The 22144-nt window shown below is 38.6% G+C and overlaps 1 protein-coding gene and 1 non-coding gene across 3 annotated transcripts in view; one reads left to right on the plus strand and one right to left on the minus strand.

The window, feature by feature from the left end:
- The window catches only part of SALL3 (spalt like transcription factor 3), a 20252-nt gene extending 15419 nt beyond the window's left edge, over window positions 1-4833 (plus strand). For both annotated transcript variants that reach the window (XM_072328479.1, XM_072328481.1), the window contains 3 exons: window positions 1-2343; window positions 2560-2900; window positions 3835-4833. The exon at window positions 1-2343 is cut by the window's left edge and continues 588 nt beyond it. In XM_072328479.1, coding sequence (XP_072184580.1) covers window positions 1-2343; window positions 2560-2900; window positions 3835-4266 — 3116 coding nt within the window. In that variant the 3' untranslated portion in view covers window positions 4267-4833. The remainder of the gene's footprint in view (window positions 2344-2559; window positions 2901-3834) is intronic.
- Window positions 4834-21562: 16729 nt separating this feature from the next.
- On the minus strand, window positions 21563-21668 carry LOC140249262 (U6 spliceosomal RNA). Its single transcript, XR_011902979.1, has one exon. It is a non-coding gene; the product is annotated as a U6 spliceosomal RNA (small nuclear RNA).
- Window positions 21669-22144: the final 476 nt, after the last annotated feature.

Consider the following 22144-nt stretch of genomic DNA (forward strand, 5'->3'; position numbering starts at 1 on the left):
AGCAGCAGCAGATCCACCAGCTGCAGCTGATTGAGCAGATCCGCAGCCAGGTAGCCATGATGAACCGGCAACCCCTGCGGCCAGCCCTTAACCCAGTGGTGGCACCAGGAGTAGCAGGGCAGGCTTCAAACCAGCTGCAGGGCTTTGCCACGAGCGCTGCCATCCAGCTCACCGCCGTCCTTCCTCCCGCCATCATGGGACAGGCCGCTGGTGCTCAGCCCCCTGCCTTCGATGGCTCTCAGCATATCTCAAGACCTACATCTGGAGCAAGTACACCCAATATATCCAGCAGCGGATCCTCTGCCCCTCCAGATTCTAGTCTACCCTGCTCCTCTAATGCGATTACATCTGTAACACCTGTTTCAGTGTCAAACACTACAATCAGTGCTTCACAGCCCCAGAATGCTTCGACTCCACCTTCCATAGGACATGGAAGCCTCACCTCTATTTCTAACCTGCCAAACCCACTTCTACCTCAGACTTCCTCAAATAGTGTGATCTTCCCCAATCCGCTTGTTAGCATCGCAGCAACAGCTAATGCACTAGATCCTCTGTCTGCCCTCATGAAGCACCGCAAAGGAAAGCCACCAAATGTGTCAGTGTTTGAGCCCAAGTCAAGCTCTGAGGATCCCTTTTTTAAACACAAATGCCGATTTTGTGCCAAGGTCTTTGGAAGTGACAGTGCTTTACAAATCCACCTCCGCTCGCACACAGGGGAAAGACCTTTTAAATGCAACATATGTGGAAATCGCTTTTCCACAAAAGGCAACCTAAAAGTTCATTTTCAGAGGCATAAAGAGAAATACCCGCACATTCAGATGAATCCCTATCCTGTTCCAGAATACCTCGATAATGTGCCCACTTGTTCTGGTATCCCATATGGGATGTCGCTGCCCCCTGAAAAGCCGGTCACAACGTGGTTAGACAGCAAGCCCGTTCTACCGACCATCCCAACTTCCATTGGGCTCCAGCTGCCCCCAACGATTCCCGGTGTGAACAGTTACGGAGATTCTCCAAGCATCACTCCCATGAGCAGGTCACCTCAGAGGCCTTCTCCTGCTTCCAGTGAATGCACTTCCTTATCTCCAAGCCTCAACACATCGGAGTCAGGTGTTCCAGTGTCTGCTGAATCCCCGCAGCCCATTCAGAGCAGCTCGTCCCTGACCAAGGCAGAACCCATCAGTCTGCCTCCCGCGAGTACACGGCTTGGGGACCACTCTGTAGGTGGACAAGTTTCCACAGCTTCCACGTCTTCAATTCCAACCATTGTTACAGACAGCAGTGTTTCAACAAGCCTCCCAAACCCTGTGCTTCCAGCAATGTCTGACCAGTTTAAGGCAAAGTTTCCATTTGGTGGTCTGCTAGATTCTATGCAAACATCAGAAACCTCAAAACTACAGCAGCTGGTGGAGAACATTGATAAGAAGATGACAGATCCAAATCAATGTGTCATTTGTCACCGTGTGCTTAGTTGTCAGAGTGCTCTCAAGATGCATTACAGAACACATACAGGAGAAAGACCATTTAAATGCAAAATTTGTGGACGTGCCTTTACTACCAAAGGCAATCTAAAAACGCATTTTGGAGTTCATCGAGCAAAGCCACCACTTAGAGTACAGCACTCATGTCCCATTTGTCAGAAGAAATTTACTAATGCAGTTGTTCTTCAGCAGCATATTCGTATGCATATGGGTGGACAAATTCCTAACACACCATTACCAGAGGGCTTCCAGGATGCCATGGACTCAGAACTTTCCTATGACGAGAAGAACATTGACACGCTGAGCAACTTTGATGATGACATTGATGAAAATTCTATGGAAGAGGACCCAGAGTTAAAGGACATGGCAAGCGACTCAGCAAAACCCCTTATCTCTTACTCTGGGTCATGTCCTTCTTCACCGCCTTCTGTGATCTCCAGTATCGCTGCTTTGGAGAATCAAATGAAAATGATTGATTCTGTCATGAACTGTCAGCAGCTGACCAGTTTAAAATCCATAGAAAACGGATCAGGGGAAAGTGATCATTTGAGCAATGACTCCTCATCGGCTGTTGGTGATCTCGAAAGCCAGAGTGCAGGCAGCCCTGCAATGTCAGAGTCCTCTTCCTCCATGCAAGCTCTGTCTCCTGTAAATAGTAATAGTGAAAGTTTTAGATCAAAATCCCCAGGTCTAAGCAACCAGGAAGAACCACAAGAAATACAATTAAAGACAGAAAAACCAGACAGCCCACCACCCGCAACTGAAAATGGAGGTGCGTTAGATCTGACATCCACCAACCCTGGAAGACCGGTCATCAAAGAAGAGGCTCCTTTTAGCCTGCTGTTCCTGAACAGAGAACGTGGTAAGTTTAAAAGTACTGTTTGTAATATCTGTGGCAAGCCTTTTGCTTGTAAGAGTGCATTGGAAATTCACTACCGCAGCCATACTAAAGAACGTCCATTTATTTGTACAGTCTGCAATCGTGGGTGTTCCACTATGGGTAATTTAAAACAACACTTACTGACGCACAAATTAAAAGAGCTGCCTTCTCAGTTATTTGAACCCAACTTTACTCTAGGTCCCAGCCAAAGTACTCCTAGCCTGGTCACCAGTACAGCGCCTACCATGATCAAAATGGAAGTGAATGGTCACAGCAAGCCGATCTCTTTGGGTGAGGTTCCCTCGCTTCCAGCTGGAATCCAGGTTCCTGCTGCACCACAGACAGTGATGAGTCCGGGGATCACCCCCATGCTGGCACCCCCCCCTCGCCGCACTCCCAAGCAGCACAACTGTCAGTCTTGTGGGAAGACCTTCTCCTCAGCAAGCGCACTGCAGATACACGAGCGCACCCATACTGGTGAAAAACCGTTTGGTTGCACAATCTGTGGTAGAGCTTTTACCACAAAGGGGAATCTTAAGGTAAGAGGCCAAATGCAACTGTAAAGGCTTGGGGGGATTGAGGTACTGAACTTGAACTTGGCCGATTTTAGGGCTAAATGTGTGTCCCAGAAACAGGAAAGAATGGAGATTCAAGGCTTGTTGTATGCTGATGTGTTTCATCCTGTGTTAAAGACAGAGACCAAAAAGAGGCTATGCAAGGATGTGTTTTTTAAAACTGCTTCTGAGTGTATGTGCACGTACGCTTTATTTTGTCTGACAGACATGATGTACGGACAGTCAGCTGATACACATGCTCTGGCAGTTCTTGTGGAACAACACTGAAAAATAAGCTCACTCTAAACCAGAAATGCAGAAATCTCAGCAACTAGTGTGCCTGTCACAGATTTCTGTTCTGCTCTGAGGGCAATGCAGACTACAAAGCCGTTCCCCACTGATTTACAGTAGGTCACTGCAGGACTTGTGCCTCTTATTCACACAGTCCAGTTAAACACCAGGACAGCCTGGGGAATACTCTTCCAATTGTCCTGAAGTTGTTCTTTTTTGATATAACATTTAGCAAAATGATTGATGCGTTTGATGTGAGATAAAATATTAAAAGATGTTAAAAGGGGAAGGGCAGAAAATGCCATTTCCTAAAATGAGTAAATAAACTTGGTAATCTTCAGCATGAAGAATTTCCAGCTTGCATACAAGACTGTCCAAACCAAAGAAGATGCATACTGTGTTCTTTTGGTGCACACTGAAAGATTACTACAGAGCTGGATTTTCCTTTGCATAGCTTGACCAGCATGGCCTTAGAGCCATGTCTTAACTAGAATTGATTTGTTTCCAATGTGTATTAAATGACTTTTTTATTTAAAAAAAGCAAGCAATACTGTAAGAGGGTCTCAGTCCAGCCACTCAACTGGAAGATGCTAATGTGAGGGTGTTTTTTGTCCTATTTGCATTGCAGGTGCACATGGGAACGCACATGTGGAATAATGCACCTGCACGCCGTGGCCGTCGCCTCTCCGTGGAAAACCCCATGGCTTTGCTGGGTGGTGATGCACTGAAGTTTTCTGAAATGTTCCAGAAGGATTTGGCAGCTCGAGCCATGAACGTTGATCCCAGTTTTTGGAACCAATATGCTGCAGCTATCACAAATGGACTTGCCATGAAGAACAATGAGATTTCTGTCATACAGAACGGAGGCATTCCCCAGCTCCCAGTAAGTCTTGGTGGAGGTGCCATCCCACCTCTAAGCAACCTTACCAGTGGCATGGACAAAGCGCGCACAGGCAGCAGCCCTCCCATTGTTGGTTTGGACAAAGCAAGTTCTGAAACTGGAGCCAGTCGTCCATTCACCAGATTTATTGAGGATAATAAAGAGATTGGCATAAATTAAAAGCATTCATTACAAATAACTGTTGGACCACTACTCAGCGCAACACTTGTCCTGTTCCATGTACAGCTTTTGAAGTTAAGCATTAGTTTCCTGACCTAAATGCATAGGTTTCCCTTAAAATTTTACCCGTAGCAGAAATACCCAACTTTGTGGCTGCTGAAAAGTTGTCTTGCAAGATCTGCATGGTACTTCTTTCAACAGTGAGTTTGACTGTTATTGAGAACTCTGAAACCATTTAATTTAACAGAAACAAATGAACAAAAAAAACATTGGATAACTTCATTAGAAACAGAAAGAGGCTAGTATACGTCCACTTTCTTCTTAGAAACCTTACTATCAACTGAGAGTGGGGGCTTCACTATGGCATTCTGTCACACTTGCTGGTTTTGTTCACATTAGTTAGCAACTTGGACTATGTTTTTAGGAATCTTAATCTCAAATAAGTGACTTAGTACCCCAATGCTGTGTATTATTACAGTATCCTTGTCTGTAGTATTTATAATGTTAAGACTATGCGGGTAACAGACAATATACTAGCCCCAAATTTAAATGAAGCTCTTGTACTGCAAAATACATCTGGTTATGTGACCTTTCTTTTTCTTTTCTTTTCTCTGTCTCTCTCTCTCTCTCTCTTTTTTTTTTTTTTTTTTTTTTTTTTTTAAAGCAAGTCCTGTTTTACTATAAATAAGTGGTTTATTTTAATGCAGACAAAATTGTGCAGTTTTATTGGGAAAGATAGCATGCTTTTCATGTGCAAGTACCTGTCAGTAACAAACTTCTTTTTTAATTTAAGTCTTTGTAGCTGCTATGTGGACAGTTGTTCTATTAAATGAGAAAAAATAAAATAAAATGTAGTGTGGACTTTAGCTCAATGACTGGAAAACAAGTTACAGACAAACCTTAGCACCATAAATTATTCACAACGTAATAAGCAGTTGTGAGTAAATACTTCATGTTATCAGAGCTGTACAATAAAAAGGTAATGTTTGTATAATGTGGTTGCAAACTCTTAATTTATACTATTGCACTTTTAGTATTTTGTATTAGGGAGGTTTGTCTATAATTTGAAACTGAACTAAGATGTAAACTATTTTATAAATAGTACTTTGACTTAAGGAATAACGGGGAAGACCCTGTTTCACTTTCTTGTTTTGTTTTAAGGTCAAACAATGAGAGCTCTCTTAACTAAGCAGAAAAGCTGCAGAGAACTGTCAGATCCTTAGGAAAAATGGGCCTGCCGTTTCTTAAATTGAAATGATTCATTTAACTTTCCTACAAAGCCCACTTAAAAGCGTGACTACCCCCAGCAGAATTCTGATAAATTTATCTTAGGAGTGTGATATTAATACAAGTCTAGGATAGATGACAGAGAACATTGCGTAGGTTTAATTTTACTGTAATCTGTTCTGTCTTTCACACGTACCCACCAGAAAGATGTTGACTGCCTAATAATGTGGGGAAAAAAAAATAATAACTAGGGCAGCAGGAGCAGTAGTATGTTATGTGTTTATTTCCAACTCTCACTGATTATCTTCTCAGATTGCTCTGAAGCACAATATACTCTGATTAATCGAATATAATTTTATGTTGATTGCATTCTTTCAATTACACTGAGTAAATAAAGGGAATGGTTCCACTCGTAAGTTAGGCTGGGGATGCTGAGAAGACTGGGGCTTAATCAAAACTTGAACAGTAAACATTTTGTGTACTACCTCATTTTTGTGCATTACAAGCATGGTGGAGTCTGACACTATGAACTTCTGTCCAGCAGAATTGCTTGAGGGACATTATGGGTAGCTGGGTAACAGCACAAGAAGTTTTATGCCCCTGTGGAATGAATCAGACAGCGAGGTCTTCTCATTTAAGACTGAAAAATAAGACAATCTTTCTTACACAACAAAAACCGTTACTGTAAGAGGATGGTCTATTTCTGCCATCACGTAATGGAGTGAAAAGAGTTTCAAAGACTTACTAGCTGTTTGTTTCTACTGGAAATGAACAATGAACTATATGTCTCCATTTCTTACAACGATGAGATAGATATATAGATATGTATATCTATATATAAACAAAATTATGTATCTATAATGCCTCTACAATATAACATCTTTTTTTGTTTTGCCACAGTGTGTGAGTGGTTAGGGGTGTTTCCAAGCATTTTGAAAAAGAAAACTGAGGTGGCTTAATGTTGCTGTATTTCAGCAATTGAATGTTTTTATTTATCTGTGTCATTTTTGGTGTGACTTTTTTTGTTAGTAATTGGTACCATGTAGTGTTATCTTTATTCCCTAAAGGATGTGTATAACTTTAAAAAAAAAAGAAAAAAAAAAAAAGAAAAAAAAAAAAAGAAAGAAAGAAAAAAAGAAAAAGGAAAAAAAAAGTTAAAAAGAAAAAAAGAAAATAAAAAAAAGTGTGTGGGGGGGGGGGGAAGGAAAAAGAAAAAAAGATGTAAAGTGTTGTAAATAAGATGGTTGATGATGGTACAGTAAGACTGACCCCATTTTGTATTCAGGGTTAGGTCATTCCTCTCTGCATGGTGAAGAGACACTATTTTTATACTGTGATACCATGTAGGGCTAGGAGCCTCCCTGAACCAGCTGGGAATTGTTATTTAGATCCAATATTTTTTATTATTAAATCTTGTTGGCTTGACACACCTACTGATTGAAATGGATGTCTTAGTCTAGGTTACTATTTTTGTCATATGGAATTGAATAAAATGCAGGATGTAATATTATTTCTGAATTGCGTTCCTTGATTATTCTAATAACAGTGTGAGATATGAGAATAAGGTCACTTGTGGTAGATTGGTGTCAATGACTTCTAATCGTTGCATCTGAAAACTGGAATAAGGTTGACACCTTGTATTTAAATGCTGCTCTAATGTATATTAGTGGTGCAAAGGGTAGAATTATTCAAGTCTCTTTTCCAATAAAAATAAATCCTCAGAGCATTTCACACAAGACAGTAGAAGAAAAAAATATATATATTTTGGAGGAGGGAAAACAGCCTTTGAAAGTACTACTGCTTCAAATTGACTGCATTCTGCACACCCTTTATGTACTGTTTACAACAGAAGGTTCCTTTTCATGTTGTTTAAACATCTACCTAAAATCCATAATGTACTGTATGATTTGAGAACAAGTTTATCAGAAGTACAAATTCAAAAATTCAAAATTAAGAACAAAATTAACAACTCGCATCCATTCATTCCAAATGACATATTCCCTACACTAATACCTATGGGTTTTTTTCTTTATTTTTTTCAAGACCCCAATTCATCAAAGAGTGTCTAACTTTAACCAAATTATTTTTTCATATTAATTTAAATGTGAGTATTTACATTCTTGAGGCTAGGTGTTTGACTAAGTATCTCCTAAAAAACCTCTACATTCAAGCTACTACGATCTGGCGATGGATGCCTGCTGCATTTAAAATGAAAAATACGTTAAAGAAAAATCTGAATTAATTATCTTTTAGTGGCCTTGCTATGAAAATACTGTTTTATAAGGTCTACTCAAAGAAGGTACGAGTTTCCTCTGGTGACTCAACAGTAGGTTTATGCTTGTGCTTATGTCCCTGCGTGCACATCTCTGAGCCTGAGCCTTGCTGAGAGAAAACCTGACATGCAAAATAGAGAGGGTTCTGATAGTTATAATACTGTTCAAAACAGAGAGAAAAGTTTTCTGCCTTCTCATCCTCCCCTGCCAAATAGGATGAAAGCAGAAATGGCATCTATTGTTAAATAAGCAGTGGTTTATTTTTGTTTTTATAGGAAGACGTTAAAGAATTTGAATGATTAAATGTGTTACACAGGTAAAAAAAAAAAAAAAAAAAAAGGTCTGCTGAATTACAGGCATTTAAAAATAGAGCCATGTAGGAATTCTGTAACCAGAAAAAGATGCAAGTTACGGTATTTTGAGGAGAAAGATTATTTTACATTGTGAAAATTTCAGCAATGCTTTCAAACTCTTCACTTATTCTTTTTCCACAAGTGATTAGAAATAGAGTATGACAAATGTGTGACAGAACTACTGTTTTACCTGGTTTTTTTTTTTCCCCTTTCTTCTGTGTGTGTGTATTAGCCCTCAATGTAATAACTATTCCTTCTTCTATTTTGTCCTTTCTATCTTGGCAAATATTTTGCATTCCTACTGCTGCATTCTTTTTGTATTTCTGTTGCCTTTAATTTACTTCTCTGCATGTACTCTGCCATTTGGAAGAAACTGTGGGGTTTTGATGTGTTTTTTCCCCTTTTTTCTCTAATTATGCAAAAGTCAAAAGTTGTACCATTTTTTTTTTAATTTTTTTTTTTTTTTTTTTACCTGTGTGTAATGCTAGCATAATAAATGATGAAGTAATCAGTGATACCATCAGGTATGTGTATAGCTCACAGGATGTGCCATTCGCACTTTTCTTTAGATGAAGATGTTAAGTCTGTGAGTGTACTGGCACAGAGCATCCACAGATATTCAGGAGAATGGAGACTTTCATCTTAACTTCACCACACCTGCTGTTACACCGCTGGAAACTCCATGGCCTTCAGTGGAGATACTCCAAATGATTAGCAATATAGTATATTGAAAGTATGTCTAGACAAAAGTATTCTGGACTTTATTTTTAAAAAGAGGGAAGAGATAACACTTATATTTTAGTATACACTGAAAGATTGTTCCCATTTTAAAGGAATTCATGAAATCTGAATCTAAAAAACATTACCGTGCCCCTTATTATAGAATTTGATGTGAGAACATCATGTGAATAATCAGTCCCTTCTCATATATATGAGTAAAAGAACTTGTAACTTTTATGTATAGAATAGAAAAATGTGAAGAGCTTGCTGTGAGATTGCTACACAACATACACACTACCACGCAAATGCTTTTCCTTTGCATATATGAAAGGTATTGTCAGATTAACTAAAAAGAGTAAATCTTGTGCACGCCACAGCTCCAACGCACAGTATTTTATTTTTTCAAAAGGCAGAATGGCTCAATCAGTTGACAGAGTGACAAAACTGAAAGCCAAAAGCTTTGCGTTGTGCCACTGACATAATTTAGAGAGGCGGGCAAGTCTCTAATTAGACTCTGATTCTACCTGACAGTTAAATACTCCTGGGGCCCATGGGAATCTGGGAGTGAAGTCCCTCTGCAGAGTCAACTAGCACCTTGTAGAATTGGGATGAGTTGCACTGTCAGTAAAGATGGGAAAATACTTTTGTACCTACCTCACAGGGGTGTTGTGAGGAATAGTTTTATGTCTGTACAGTGTTGCAAAGATGGAAAATGCTTGGTATTACTGCTGATTTTAGAGAGTTTACAGTACAGGTTCTATTATTTATTATTTGTACATCAGTGGTACCTACAGGCTTCAGTCAGGACTGAGCGCCTTGTCCTAAATGTTGTGCACCAACCTAGATGAAATTGATACAAAATTTTACTCAGTAACATTTTCCAGTGGGGTTTCTTCGTTTTCAAGTATCTATTTGATTACTCTAGTGGGCCTCATTCAATTGTTTAGGCATTCGAATGGATTTTATCCATTTTTTGACTGCAACTGAGAGTTATCTGGTATTACATTTTGTTTTGACTTGTATTGATTTTCTTCTAGAAAAAGCACCAATTTTCTATGGATATGGATAATCTAGAGTCAAATCTTGCTATCAGTGGAATTCTACTGTACCTTTTGCTATTAAAGCTGAACATTAAAATAAATGTGTGTGTATATATTATTATACACAAGTATATAATATACATGTACTTATAAACATGTATGTTTAAAACCTTTTTAGCTGCTTAGAATTAATTTCAAAATGTGTATTTTGTTCAAGTGTTATCCATCTCAGATGCAATTAAAACATCACTAAATGGTGCTGGCCCTCATTAAAGGCCAAGGAGATATCATGATAGCAAAAGACATATCATTACTATGATTATATTTCTGTAGGCTTATGAGGAAAGTTTCTAAACTACAAATGTGTTTTAAAAAAAGCTTCATTACATCATAAAAATCTTTACTTAGTTTATGTTGAAGTAAACTATTATATCAGAATGAGTCACTCACTGTATATAAGTATGTTAAAATAAATAATTATATAATTCCAAAGGTAATGCCTGCTATCATTTGGATTTTGAAAAGAAAGTAATTTGTTTCCCTGATTGGCTGATGATATTCAAGATTTTTTTAGACATACAAATTCATAGTTATCTGATTTACAGTGGTATACAGAGCAATCCCTTAGAAAATGGTTCATGTGTTAAATGTATTAGCTCAATTAATTCTATGGATACTCTTGACTTTTTGTTTGTTTGTTTGTTTTGAGTTTCAGGGAAACTTTGATTTAGGTTTATTTAAGGCATCCTTAATGATGTTAGCTACTGATTTCACTTAGACATCTTATGGAGTAAAGGTAGAAGTAGTGATGGGCAAACCTCTCATTCTTTTACTTCTAGTGATGGGCAAATCTCTCATTCTTTTACTTCTACTGATTACTGACATCTCTCCATCATGCCATTCTGGTTCAACATGACTATATCTGCATCTCCGCCAGTTCTTTCAATCTGTTGATACTTGTTCTGCTACAATGTGCACTCTCTATAGGACCTACAGGTATACTAAAATAAGTAATGTAATAAAGATAGACTGATGGTAGAGAGTAAGATAATGTCTATACTGGTATTCCTATACCATTACCTGTTGTTTGCAGCAAATAAAATGTGCGCATAGAAGAATGTGATCATCAGGAGAGATAGGCACATGTCCACTTGTTTTCCATCACTTTATAGTGACAAATGTGTCGGAACTAGGAGGTTTAGGTTGGATTTTCTCTCTCTCTCTCTTTTTTTTTTTTTTTTTTAAACATTCTTATTAAGAAGAGTTGGAAACAGTCATCTCAAACAGTGGTGAACACTGTTTGGTAGGTGACATATGATTGAACCTTACCTTCTCATTTGCCTGTATTCCGCTAAGTGACACATCCCAACAAATCTTTCTAGATCACTTAATAGTTAGAATTTAGTCCTTCATGTAGCTTTTAGTCTACCATCATCCAATTCCAAACATGTTTTCTAAAACCGACAGGGTATCAAAGGTATTAGCTAATGTACATAATGGGTAGCAGAATAAAGTTCCCTGTGCATTTTGGAAATTTGCTTAAAAGAAAATTCAGTTGAATCTTCAAACTGTTGTTAATGTATCTTGTGTTACCTAAATGACATCTATTCCATCTTTTGGTAACTGTCTGGGCCAGACTGTGGTACTTGTCTTACACTGGGTAACCAAATGCTCCAGTTTCCTCTAGGTAAACTAATGGCATGCCCCAAGCAATATTACTCATTGGAATGACATTTTTATAAATGTTATAAAGCATCCTGTCACAATATCTGCATACCAGCCCTGTGAATGTTAGTCTCATTACTACCAATGAGACTGATAGCTGGGGACATCTTTCTTATTCCTCCACCCCACTTTCCTCATGAGTTCACCAACATTTCTTCTCCAGTGATGCATTTTCTGTTTTTCATTTCTGTGGTTTCATTACACTTCTGTAATGATCATGGTCTTCATGTGTTTCTTTTAAGACAGATTGGATTTACATCGGCATCTGTCCTGTAGTATATTTAAATTAATGTCTTCTTTAATTTTGGGACCAAGTCATCTTGTCCATATTCACACCTCCATCTAATTCCAGTCAGTTTTTCCTTCTGGTTCTACGAGTAAGAGATTCTGCACAAGAATAAATACAACAACATTCAGCATTCTGAAATTAAAAATCAAAGTGCTTTTCTAGTTGGGAGTACTACACACTCACATATTGATGTGTTCAAGCTTTCTAGCCCCAACGCTGAGTCTATTGTACATATAAGTCGTTCAATTGTTAAGTCCTTTATAACTAGAGACATTTTCACTCTGATCTTGATTTTCCACACTTTTCTTAAATGGCTGCATGCTAGTTTTCCCAAAAATCTGCTTCAAAATTACATTTAACTAGTGGCCAATTTTCTTCTGTGCAACAGGTATGTTGTAATAAGCAGTAAACCAATTCTGCTGTTATTTCAGTGGAATTTTTCACTTAAACTGCTGAAAGGGAAGTAAATCTAAAAGGAGTACAGTATGATGGTTTTTCCTTTTAATTTTAATTTAATTTATATTTAATCTTGTATTTCCAGTGCTTAGCAACAAAAAAGTAAAAGGATCATGTACCATACAAGAAACAAACATTGAAGATAGTATTACAATATTATTGTTAAGCAAAAACACGGCACAGAACCAGAATAAAAGACAACAGGAAATATGAAAATGTTTGACATATTTGTTGTTTGTTTGTTTGTTTTTTATCGGATACTAAAAAGAAGTAGAACTGTACTCCTAAATGACTAACACCGCAATCAACATAATAACATCATAAGCCTTATTTTTTTTTTTTTTCACAAGTGTTCATTTCTCTGAAGTTGAGAACACCTGGTAGGATGCTAAACAGCATTTTGAACAGGGCCAACTTCTCGTAAGCATTTCTTCTTGGCTTGGGAAATACCCTGTTGTTAGAGCGGGAGAACTGTAAAAGTCAGAAGTCTTGTAGAGTCAAGATTAGTGTGTGTGAATATCCCATGTACATTTCCAGTTTATCTATCTCTGTTTCAGGGTCTTAGAAAAATATGGAATGCTTCAGTATTTCTAAAGATTATCATAGGATTTCAAAATAGGAATCAAAATGACTCTTAGGACATCCTGATAACAGTGGCTATAGAAAGCCTCATCCTGATTTTTGTTATCCAACACCAATAACTATTCTAATTCCTATAGATTCACTTCTGATTTACTGGTGTAACAAATATTAAAAAGCCAGTACTGGCTAAAAGATCCCTGTTTCACAAATCTTAGTGCATATTATCACTTATAACCCACAGAACACACTGGAGCAAATATGTCATATATGAGGCGTATTTATACCATGGTAAGTAACAGGTTTGTACTCATTCTAGAGTCTCCATGGCCCAGCAAAAGTAACATCCATACGAACAGACTCTTTCACTCCCTCAAAAAAGGAATGGTTAGAACTAAAGTCAGTACTGGGATTGATCTCCAGCCCACACAGTATTCTAAATCCCATCTGGGCTGATGATGTCCTGACCCTCCTGCCCTGGCCCCAGTTGGTCTGGGATGATGGCAAAGTGTGCAAGGACAAGCTTTTCTATACTGAGGATGAAAATGCACTTTTATGTTGTCTTTTTCCAGCACACCTTTATATATCTCACTTTTTAAAGTCTTTGGAATGAATTCCTTATTGGATTGCTCTTTCCAGCATCCTTCTCTCTTACTGTTAGGAAATTGACTTTTCTGCTATGGTTTCATAGTTCTCTTGTCATGCTCCTGTGGTTTCATAGTTCTCTTGTCAAAAAGAAGGGCTTACTCCACCAACTCTTGTGTGACAAACAAATTACTTCTTGTTGACCTTAGATTGTTGTAACCCTAGATCCAGTGAAGATGGCAAAATGTCCTGTTTATTCATTTTTAAATCTAACTATGTTATCTAGGTAATTCTTGATCGAGCATAATATACATATGATTATTCGGGAATATCTCCTGAATGCTTGTGTAGACTGAGAAGTCTCCTAAATAATGACTTCAATTAGGCTAAGATACACTGTGTAGCAATTCAATAACAAAAGTCCTGGGAGGTAGAGGGAGAAGAGGATTGCCAATTGCTTAACACAGTATGCTGGATGACAACAAAAGACTTCGTGCTGTGTCATATTTGGCACATGCTGGCCTACAGTTATGCATAGCAACTCCTAGGGTTTAAGTAGTTCTTTACTAAGGCTTCAGTCAAGAAAAAAGTAAAATAAAAAGCATGGTGTGCAAGTTAGTAAGACAGCTACCTCCATTTAAAAACTCTTATGGGATATTCAGTCTTACAGAACATTAGCATGGAAGATAATCAATGTATCTTCCATTTCTGCCTAAAAGTAATTGATAAATGTTTTTATTTACCAGTTCACTGACCTTACCACAGACAGCTGAACTGAGGTTTAAAAAACAAACAAAACAAAAACAAAAACAAAAACAAAAACAAGAAAGAAAGAAAGAAAGAAAGAAAGAAAGAAAGAAAGAAAGAAAGAAAGAAAGAAAGAAAGAAAGAAAGAAAGAACTAAAAAATCACTCTCAAAGCCTCAAATGTTTGCAGTTTTGCACAGCTGACCTGGGAATTGCAGTATATCCAATGTGTAGCTTGCATTTCTCCTTCCTGTTATTTAAGGGTTTTGAATATTTCCTCTAGGAAGGTCAGTTAGCTGCATCTTTAAATGGGCTAGATATTCTATCATGTTCTTAAAATGAGTATAAATATATGCCAAGTATATTTTATTTTTAAAAGATAATACTTTGCAAAAATGTCCAGAAATCTTTGGCTCTATATTCCATTGGGGCTGCTCTTCTCGCTTTCTACTTCAAGCACAATCACTTCCTGAGTAGCCTATTTTGTAAAACATAGAGACTTTGCTCATTTCTGAGAGAATAATCTTTTAAGATTAAAAGCCTATTTCAAAAAATTATAATGACTGTTCAAATGAAAACTTTGGCTAACTAAGTCAGAGCTAAAAGCAGATTTCAGGTAATTTGGGTTGAGATAACATTCACTGTCTGACAGGGTGAGAACTTGTCCACTGCATGAAAGAGTGAGACCTTAACAAGGCACCAGAAAGCAGAAAAAAAATCCTTATTGATTCCAATATAGACTTTTTGTTTTGTTTTTAACTCATCTATATTCCAGTTTATCAACCTGGGGTAAGCTTTCCACATGTTACATTTGACTTCTACTATCTTTATGCCGATAACTGGCTTCTTTGCATTTCATTTTGTACCTTGACAACTGGTACTTTTCTGTTCACCGTATGTATTACCAAATAACAAGCTGTTGTGTAAATGGTTTGTCTACACAGAAATGAGAAGAACATAGTGTTTCAATCTTTTTAGGTATCAGTTGATGTACTATTTCCATTCTTGTACTCAGCTGAAAGGGGTAGGATTATCTCATTTTTTATTTCAGTGTATGCCTTGAAATGATATACACCCTCTGAATGACTTTGATAACTCATTCTCTGTTCTGAAACAAAACAAGAGCAAGTGCTGGATTCTGCACATGAGACTGGACAAACCTGGATATATGTAAGGACTGTAGGACAGAGGGAGGAGAGCATCCCCATGGAAGGGGAGCTGGAAGTTCTCTGATGGCAAGTTGAATCTGAGTCAGCAGCATGCCCTAACAGACAAAAGGGTCAGTCAGGTGAGCAAAGACATTGTCTTGCTCTGCTCTGCACCAGTGCGAAAGTCTCACCTCAGGCATTATGTGCAGTTCTGATCATCAAAATGTAAAAAGGGAATAAACAATTAGAGAGTGTTTAAGGGAGGTCAACAGAGATGGTGAAGGACCTAGAGAGCAAGATGTATGAGAAGCAGCTGAGATCATTTGTTTTGATCAGCCCAGAGAAGAGGAGGCTGAGTGGAGACCTCATGGCAGCCTACAGCTTCCTCATGAGACGAGCAGAGGGGCAGGCACTGTGATGCCAGCAACAGGACCCAGGGGAACAGCGTGGAGCTGTGTCAGGGAGAGGGTCAGTCTGGGTATTAGGAAAAGTTTCTTCACCAGAGAGTGATCAGGCAGTGGATCAGGATCCCCAGGGCAGTGGTCACAGCACCAAGTTTGCTAGAGTTTAAGAAGCACTGGGACAATGCTTTCAGAAGTATGGTTTGTTTTTTTTCTTTGGCCCTCTATGGAGCCAGGAGTAGGACTCAATGATCCTTGTGCATCCCTTTCAACTCAAGATTTTCTCTGATTCCATGGAAACAAACTTCTGTTAACTAACTTGTGTCCATGTATGGTGTTTGTATTTCTCCTGGAGAGATGTATCCACATTACATATTCTTCTTGTGGTTAATATGTAGGAACTGGGAGGATATGTTTTTCTCTCAGAACAATTTGGGATTTTAGTTCTTCACTAATACCTCAGTACCAAAGCCGTCAGAAAAGGTGGCTTAAATTTATAGCAAAAGCTGGAGGAACAAACTGATGTCAGCAGCCCTACTGAAAAACTGACCACAGCTCAGAGTAAATTAAACAGTAGACAAGAAATAACACTTAAATGGATACAGAGGAAGAAGAAGGAAGGAAGGGAGGGAAGGATGATACAAAGAAACGATGCTGAGATATCCACGCTGTTAAAAATTTAGGATAAATTATCTTTTTAGATGATATCAACAAAGAATATAAGACATCTGATAAAATACATATATATTTCCTGCAGACCACTCTCATTTCTCATGTACTAGTCACAAAACTGGCCCTACAACAAGTTTCAGCTGTTGTTGTGACTGTTGCAAGAGCTGCATTTGACAGGTTTGTTGTACGTTGGCTTAATTTTCTTTGAAGAGTCTTGGTGGACTTCTTGGGGGAAGTTCTTATGAAGACCTGCTGAACACTTGGGGAAAGAGTTTAGGATGGGCGGGTCAAAGGAGAGCAACAGTCAGTATGGATCTGCTTAGCTTGCTTTTTAGAGAGATCAAAAGACTGAAGGAATGACAGGGAAACACCTACATCTCAGAAAAGATGGAAAAAATAATGTAATTCTAGGGATGTAGGGGAACTCAGCAGGACTACTAGACTCTCATTTATCAAACCAAATGTACCCACCTAGAAGTCAGAGAGAACTGAATAGAAAAGAGTTTGTTTTGTTTTCTCTAGCTCCTTTAAGGATATATTTTTTCTATTTAAAATCTTACTCTAGTTGTTATTCAAATAAAATTTACTTTTTCTGAGCTTAAAAACTGAGGTGGGGAGAAGGGCAGGAATGAGTCAGATCTGACACAAAGATGTAATTAAAACAAGACTTGTGACTTTCGATATATGCACAGTAGTGCAGTTTACTTAGGCCACTACAAGCTCTAGAAGATGCTGTCTCCTCTCATTCATTCAACCAGCATACATATCCGCCAGTAATGAGAAGACTGCTTCCACACTGTCTCAAGCATCTGCAATTCCATATGTCTGAATCATGTGAGGTAAGTAGGATAGGAGGAAAGCTAACATCTGTCCAAGAGAAAATAGTACTGGTGGAGATGTGAGGTAGTAAACAGGTGGAAACTGTAGAGTATAATTCTCTATTAGTCATTATTGTCCGTGCTTGGTCAGAGGTGAATGTATTTCTTCTAATACGTAGCTCATTACAGTTAACTGCCTCCAGGCTCTTTTCTGAATCTCTGACAGGATTTGAAACTAATCAGGAAATGCAGCTAATGGGAAGCCTTGCTATCCACTCTCATAGACCTCCTTCCCAGGCAGGACAGACTATAATGGAACCTGTAGCTGCATTTGGTTTCAGGTGCTTTGCCAGATACAATTCAAAATAGCGGTTCTGATAAAGCAACAAGCTCCTGGATTCCTGCAGAGCTTTCCTCAGCAAGTACAGTCACTGAAGTTTGTGCTAAAGCCATCACATACACAGCAGCGAAGGAGACAGTAGGAAGTGAGGAGAGGTTCACAGTTGTTACATCTGATACTACATGAGTCTGAATTTGTTGGTATTGGAGGTATTATTCCTGTTGCTGCTCTTCCCTTCTGGGAAAGTATGCATGGAAGGGCTGGGAAATTAAAATGGCTGAAAGTCAATGAAATGAAGGTGTTTCTAGTCTGGGCAGATAAGATGGATTTACTTATGGATATTGGCTGATGCTACTCTTGCACTTGTGCAAGCATCTTTTGAACCTATACTCAAATACAAACATTTTAAAATTGTAATTAAAAAATAGTACACATTTTAAAAAATTGTATTTAAAGAACAAATGAAGAAAAATAACTACCCAGTTTCTGGAACACTTGTACTTTCCACAGTGATGGCTCTTGTTTTCCTCTGCCACCACCATATGAATTCATCTGTCTGGGTTTCTTTCGTACCACTTGCTTATGCCAGTATTAGGACTGATCTGCTGATCTTATGCCATTAAGTCTCTGAGTCCATGTGCATTTTCTACTCTCTTCACCTACTTGTTTTTTTCCCTTTAGTTACTCCCACTGTTTGCAAGACTTTACAGCTCTAGTTCTGCTGATTTAATTAAATCTACCTATGGAAAACAAAGACATGAGATCTGGCAGCTCAGGGAGACAAGGTGGTCTGTTACTGAACAGAGTGATGCTTGAGAGGTGCTATTCTTTAGGCATCATCATGATCATCAGATAAGGAAGAATCATATGACACTCTGCAATAATGCTTTGAAGAAAGTGAAATTCTAATCCTTTACCAACATAATCATAATGATGTAAATGAATCTCTTTATATGGTATAAAATTTATTTTTCTATCCTGTTAACAGCTGTACATTTTCTGTTTTGAACACATATTTCTTCTCAATTGCCTAATTCCCTCTGAGTATGTGGTTGTTTCTCCTCTCCGCCTTTCTTTAAGCACATTCATTTTTTATTTATTTTATTCACCATCCTGACCCTTAGTAAGGTTAAAATGATTATTCAGTAGTTGCGAGCTGTTGAATTACCTGCCTTTTGTTCCTTGGTCTATTTTGTTGTTAGTGTACTCCATAGGCGCCTTTGACTCAATTATCACTGATATTGTTAATCTCTGGACTACTCAAGATGAATTCTCAAACTGTATAAAGATGACATTGGTCTTTTCTATTCTTAAAAGACCAATTCTTTTGACAGAAATCCAGGAAACTTCAATCTGTGAATGAATAAGGTAAAAAGGACAAAGTAATGATGTGATACCTTTTATCATACTGACAATGTAACTTGATTCTGTTACAACTACTCTTAGGAATCTAACTGATACCCTAGTTAAATAAAAAGTATGGCAGCTTTTATTTTATGTAACAAAAATCTAGCTTGTTCTCACTGTTGCGCAGTGCTGGACCTTAGCTGTCAGAATTTGGTCAAAGGTGCAAAGTGCTGTACTCCATTCTCAAAAGTAACTTCTGCATTTGGAAGTCTAAGAAGCCACACAGATGTCCCATGATATGAAGAAATTTTAATGATAAAGCTATCTTGATTGGGGAGAGGACATGATGGTTAGAACCAGTAAAGTACTGTACCTCTGAGTTCTCACAGGAAGGCAGGTGTGCTGGAAAACAAATGTCTTACAAACTCACTAGACTTCTCAGCAGCTTGAGCTGAAGTAAAGCCCATGGTTTGGGATTTTTCTGTAGAGACTCAGAGCAAGCCCTAGGTGTATGTATTTGTCTCATGCCTCCTGAGATGTTAATGCATGAAAATGTAAATTGGAAGGTGAAGACTCATTGTAACATTTGGAGGAAGGATGTGCTTTGGCTACAGCAGCAGTATAAGGAATCATGAAGGGCCCTATGGATACCTACTTACATTTTAGACTCCAGGTTACTTTGAGACAAAAGTAAGATATAACCATCTTTCCTTCCATTTCAAAGAGAAGCATTTCAGGTGGAAAGACCATAATTTCAAGAATGCATCTTTCTTTTAGGCCTGTCCTACATAACCAGGTGAGGTAGTGCCTGTGTGTCCCTCTCAGGCAGTGTATCAAACTGTTTCTCACCTTCACCCTTTTTCCATATCTCACAGTTCACTCATATAGGTTTTTCTCATATCTCACAGTTCACTCCTAGTTTGGGATTGGACAGTTATTGCTTCCATTATGAGTTCTGACTCTTCCTCCTTACATTTTCGTGATGGCCCTGCTTCATCCTCATCTTCTTCTATCATCTTTTTCCATCTTTCAACTTGCATTGAAATAGGAGTTTCTTTGCTTACTAAACAAGCTGACTTTCACAGACAATATATATGTATATACTGTCTTGTGTATTGGCATGACTGATACTGGCACAGACTGGTCTTCTGATTAAACTGCAAGACCTGTAGCAGCAGTTGGAGCAGGGCCTACTGTATTGTCATCAATCCAAAGATCTCTTTCCCTTGAGAGTGCTGATTAATGTTGAACAGGCCTCTGTAGGCATGGTCTAAACCCCAGCATGTTGCAGTGATTTGTGCCTCTCTAGCCTTGCCAGGGTGACAGAACAACTTTTCTAAATATTTCATGAGCTTTTCAGGATTTTGTAGTTGTTTAGGAGCGAAGATCCAAAACAATGTTGTTGCTCACTGTTCGTGGTACCTGCCCATACCATCCCACACTCTTGGCCTCTCATAACTATTCATCCTCAGGGCCTGAAGGATATTTGGAAATAGTTGTTTAACCTTAAACCAAACCTGAAGTACATTATGTGGGTAGTAGAAATGTGCTGGTTTGAACATTCATGTTTTTCTCCCACACTGACTGGCTCCCCAAGGAGACAAAGAGTGAAATTATTAATAGTTTCCAAGATTCGCTTCCCAAAGTGCAATGATGACTGCAGTACCAAATACAAATACCAGATTAGTTTCTCAAAGAATATTACACCATACAGAAAAATGATAAGCTTCCATCCTCCAGAGATGGTAAAAAGCACAGCTGGAACATACAGAATCATGGAATCACCAATGCTGGAAAAGACATTCAGGATCATCCAGTCCAGCTGTCCATCTATCACCAATATTTTCCCACTAAATCATGTCCCTTAGCACATCTAAACATTTCTTGAACACTTCCAGGAATGGTGTCTCAATAACCTCCCTACGCAGCCCATTCCAGCACCTGACCTGCCTTTATGAGAAAAATTTTTTCCTGATGTCCAAGCTGAATCTCCCCTTGCACTACTTGAAGCCATTCCTTCTCATCCTATCACTTGTTACCTGGGATATGAGGCTTACCCCAGCCTCTCCACAACCTCCCTTCAGGCAATTGGAGAGAGCAATAACATCTCCCCCAAGACTCCTTCACACAAAAGCAATCATCTCCTTGTTCCTGCTGACAACACTATTTCTGACACAAGCCCGGAAGCAATTAGCCTTCTTGGCCACCTGGGCACACTGCTGGCTCATGTTGCACTTAACATCAACCAACACCCACAGGTCCATTTCTTCCAGTCTTCCTGCCTCTCTGGACCAATCCTGTAGTGTTGCCTGGGGTTGCTGTGGCCAAAGTGTAAGACTCGGCATTTGATCTTGTTGAACTTATAACCATAGAATTGTGGAATGTACTGGGTTGAAAAGGACCACAATGATCTTCTAGTTTCAATCCCCCTGCTACATGCAGGGTTATAACCACCAGACAAGGCTGTCCAGAGCCACATCAAGACCAACTCTGAATGCCTCAAGGGAAGGGGCATCCACAACCGCCTTGGGTAACCTGTTCCAGTGTGTCACCACCCTCTGTGTAAAAATCTTCCTTAAAAATACAGAACACTTCATGAATTTGCAAGTTATCCTTGCACAGGGCCATGCTAATCTTCTCTGTATTGCTCCAGTTTTAGTATATGTTCTGCCAAAGTAAGCACTTCATCCCATTGGCTGAAGTCCACCTATCCAGTTATGTCCAGATCCTTTTGCAGGGCCTTACTAATTCCAGGCAGATCATTTTCTCCCACCTTGTTGTCATTCTGTCACGGTTTTGTAATTTTTTGCTTGCAAGAAGTTTGACCATAGGCAACTTAGTCACTTAGCACTTTCATTGTTTAATTTTATTTATGGTTTTGGCTATTGCTCAGTTTTCCAGTGCAGAGATCATAACTTTCATCTGTGGTGGTTTCCTCCAGTTGCTGTTCCCCTTGTCCTTCAGACAGCTAACCAATGCACCATTATACATCCTGCTCTAGGAGACCAGGACAGTTACGTGGATGTTTTATTAACATTTTAGAAAGCAAAAAAAGAGCTAAATACAACTGAAATTTCTTCCTGAATGTTTGTTTTCCTCTGACTAAAATACTTTGTGCTGCATTTACATGCTTTCATGTTATAAGATTTCAGAGATTCT

Source organism: Excalfactoria chinensis, chromosome 2, assembly GCF_039878825.1.
Source record: "Excalfactoria chinensis isolate bCotChi1 chromosome 2, bCotChi1.hap2, whole genome shotgun sequence".
Taxonomy (NCBI): Eukaryota; Metazoa; Chordata; class Aves; order Galliformes; family Phasianidae; genus Excalfactoria; species Excalfactoria chinensis.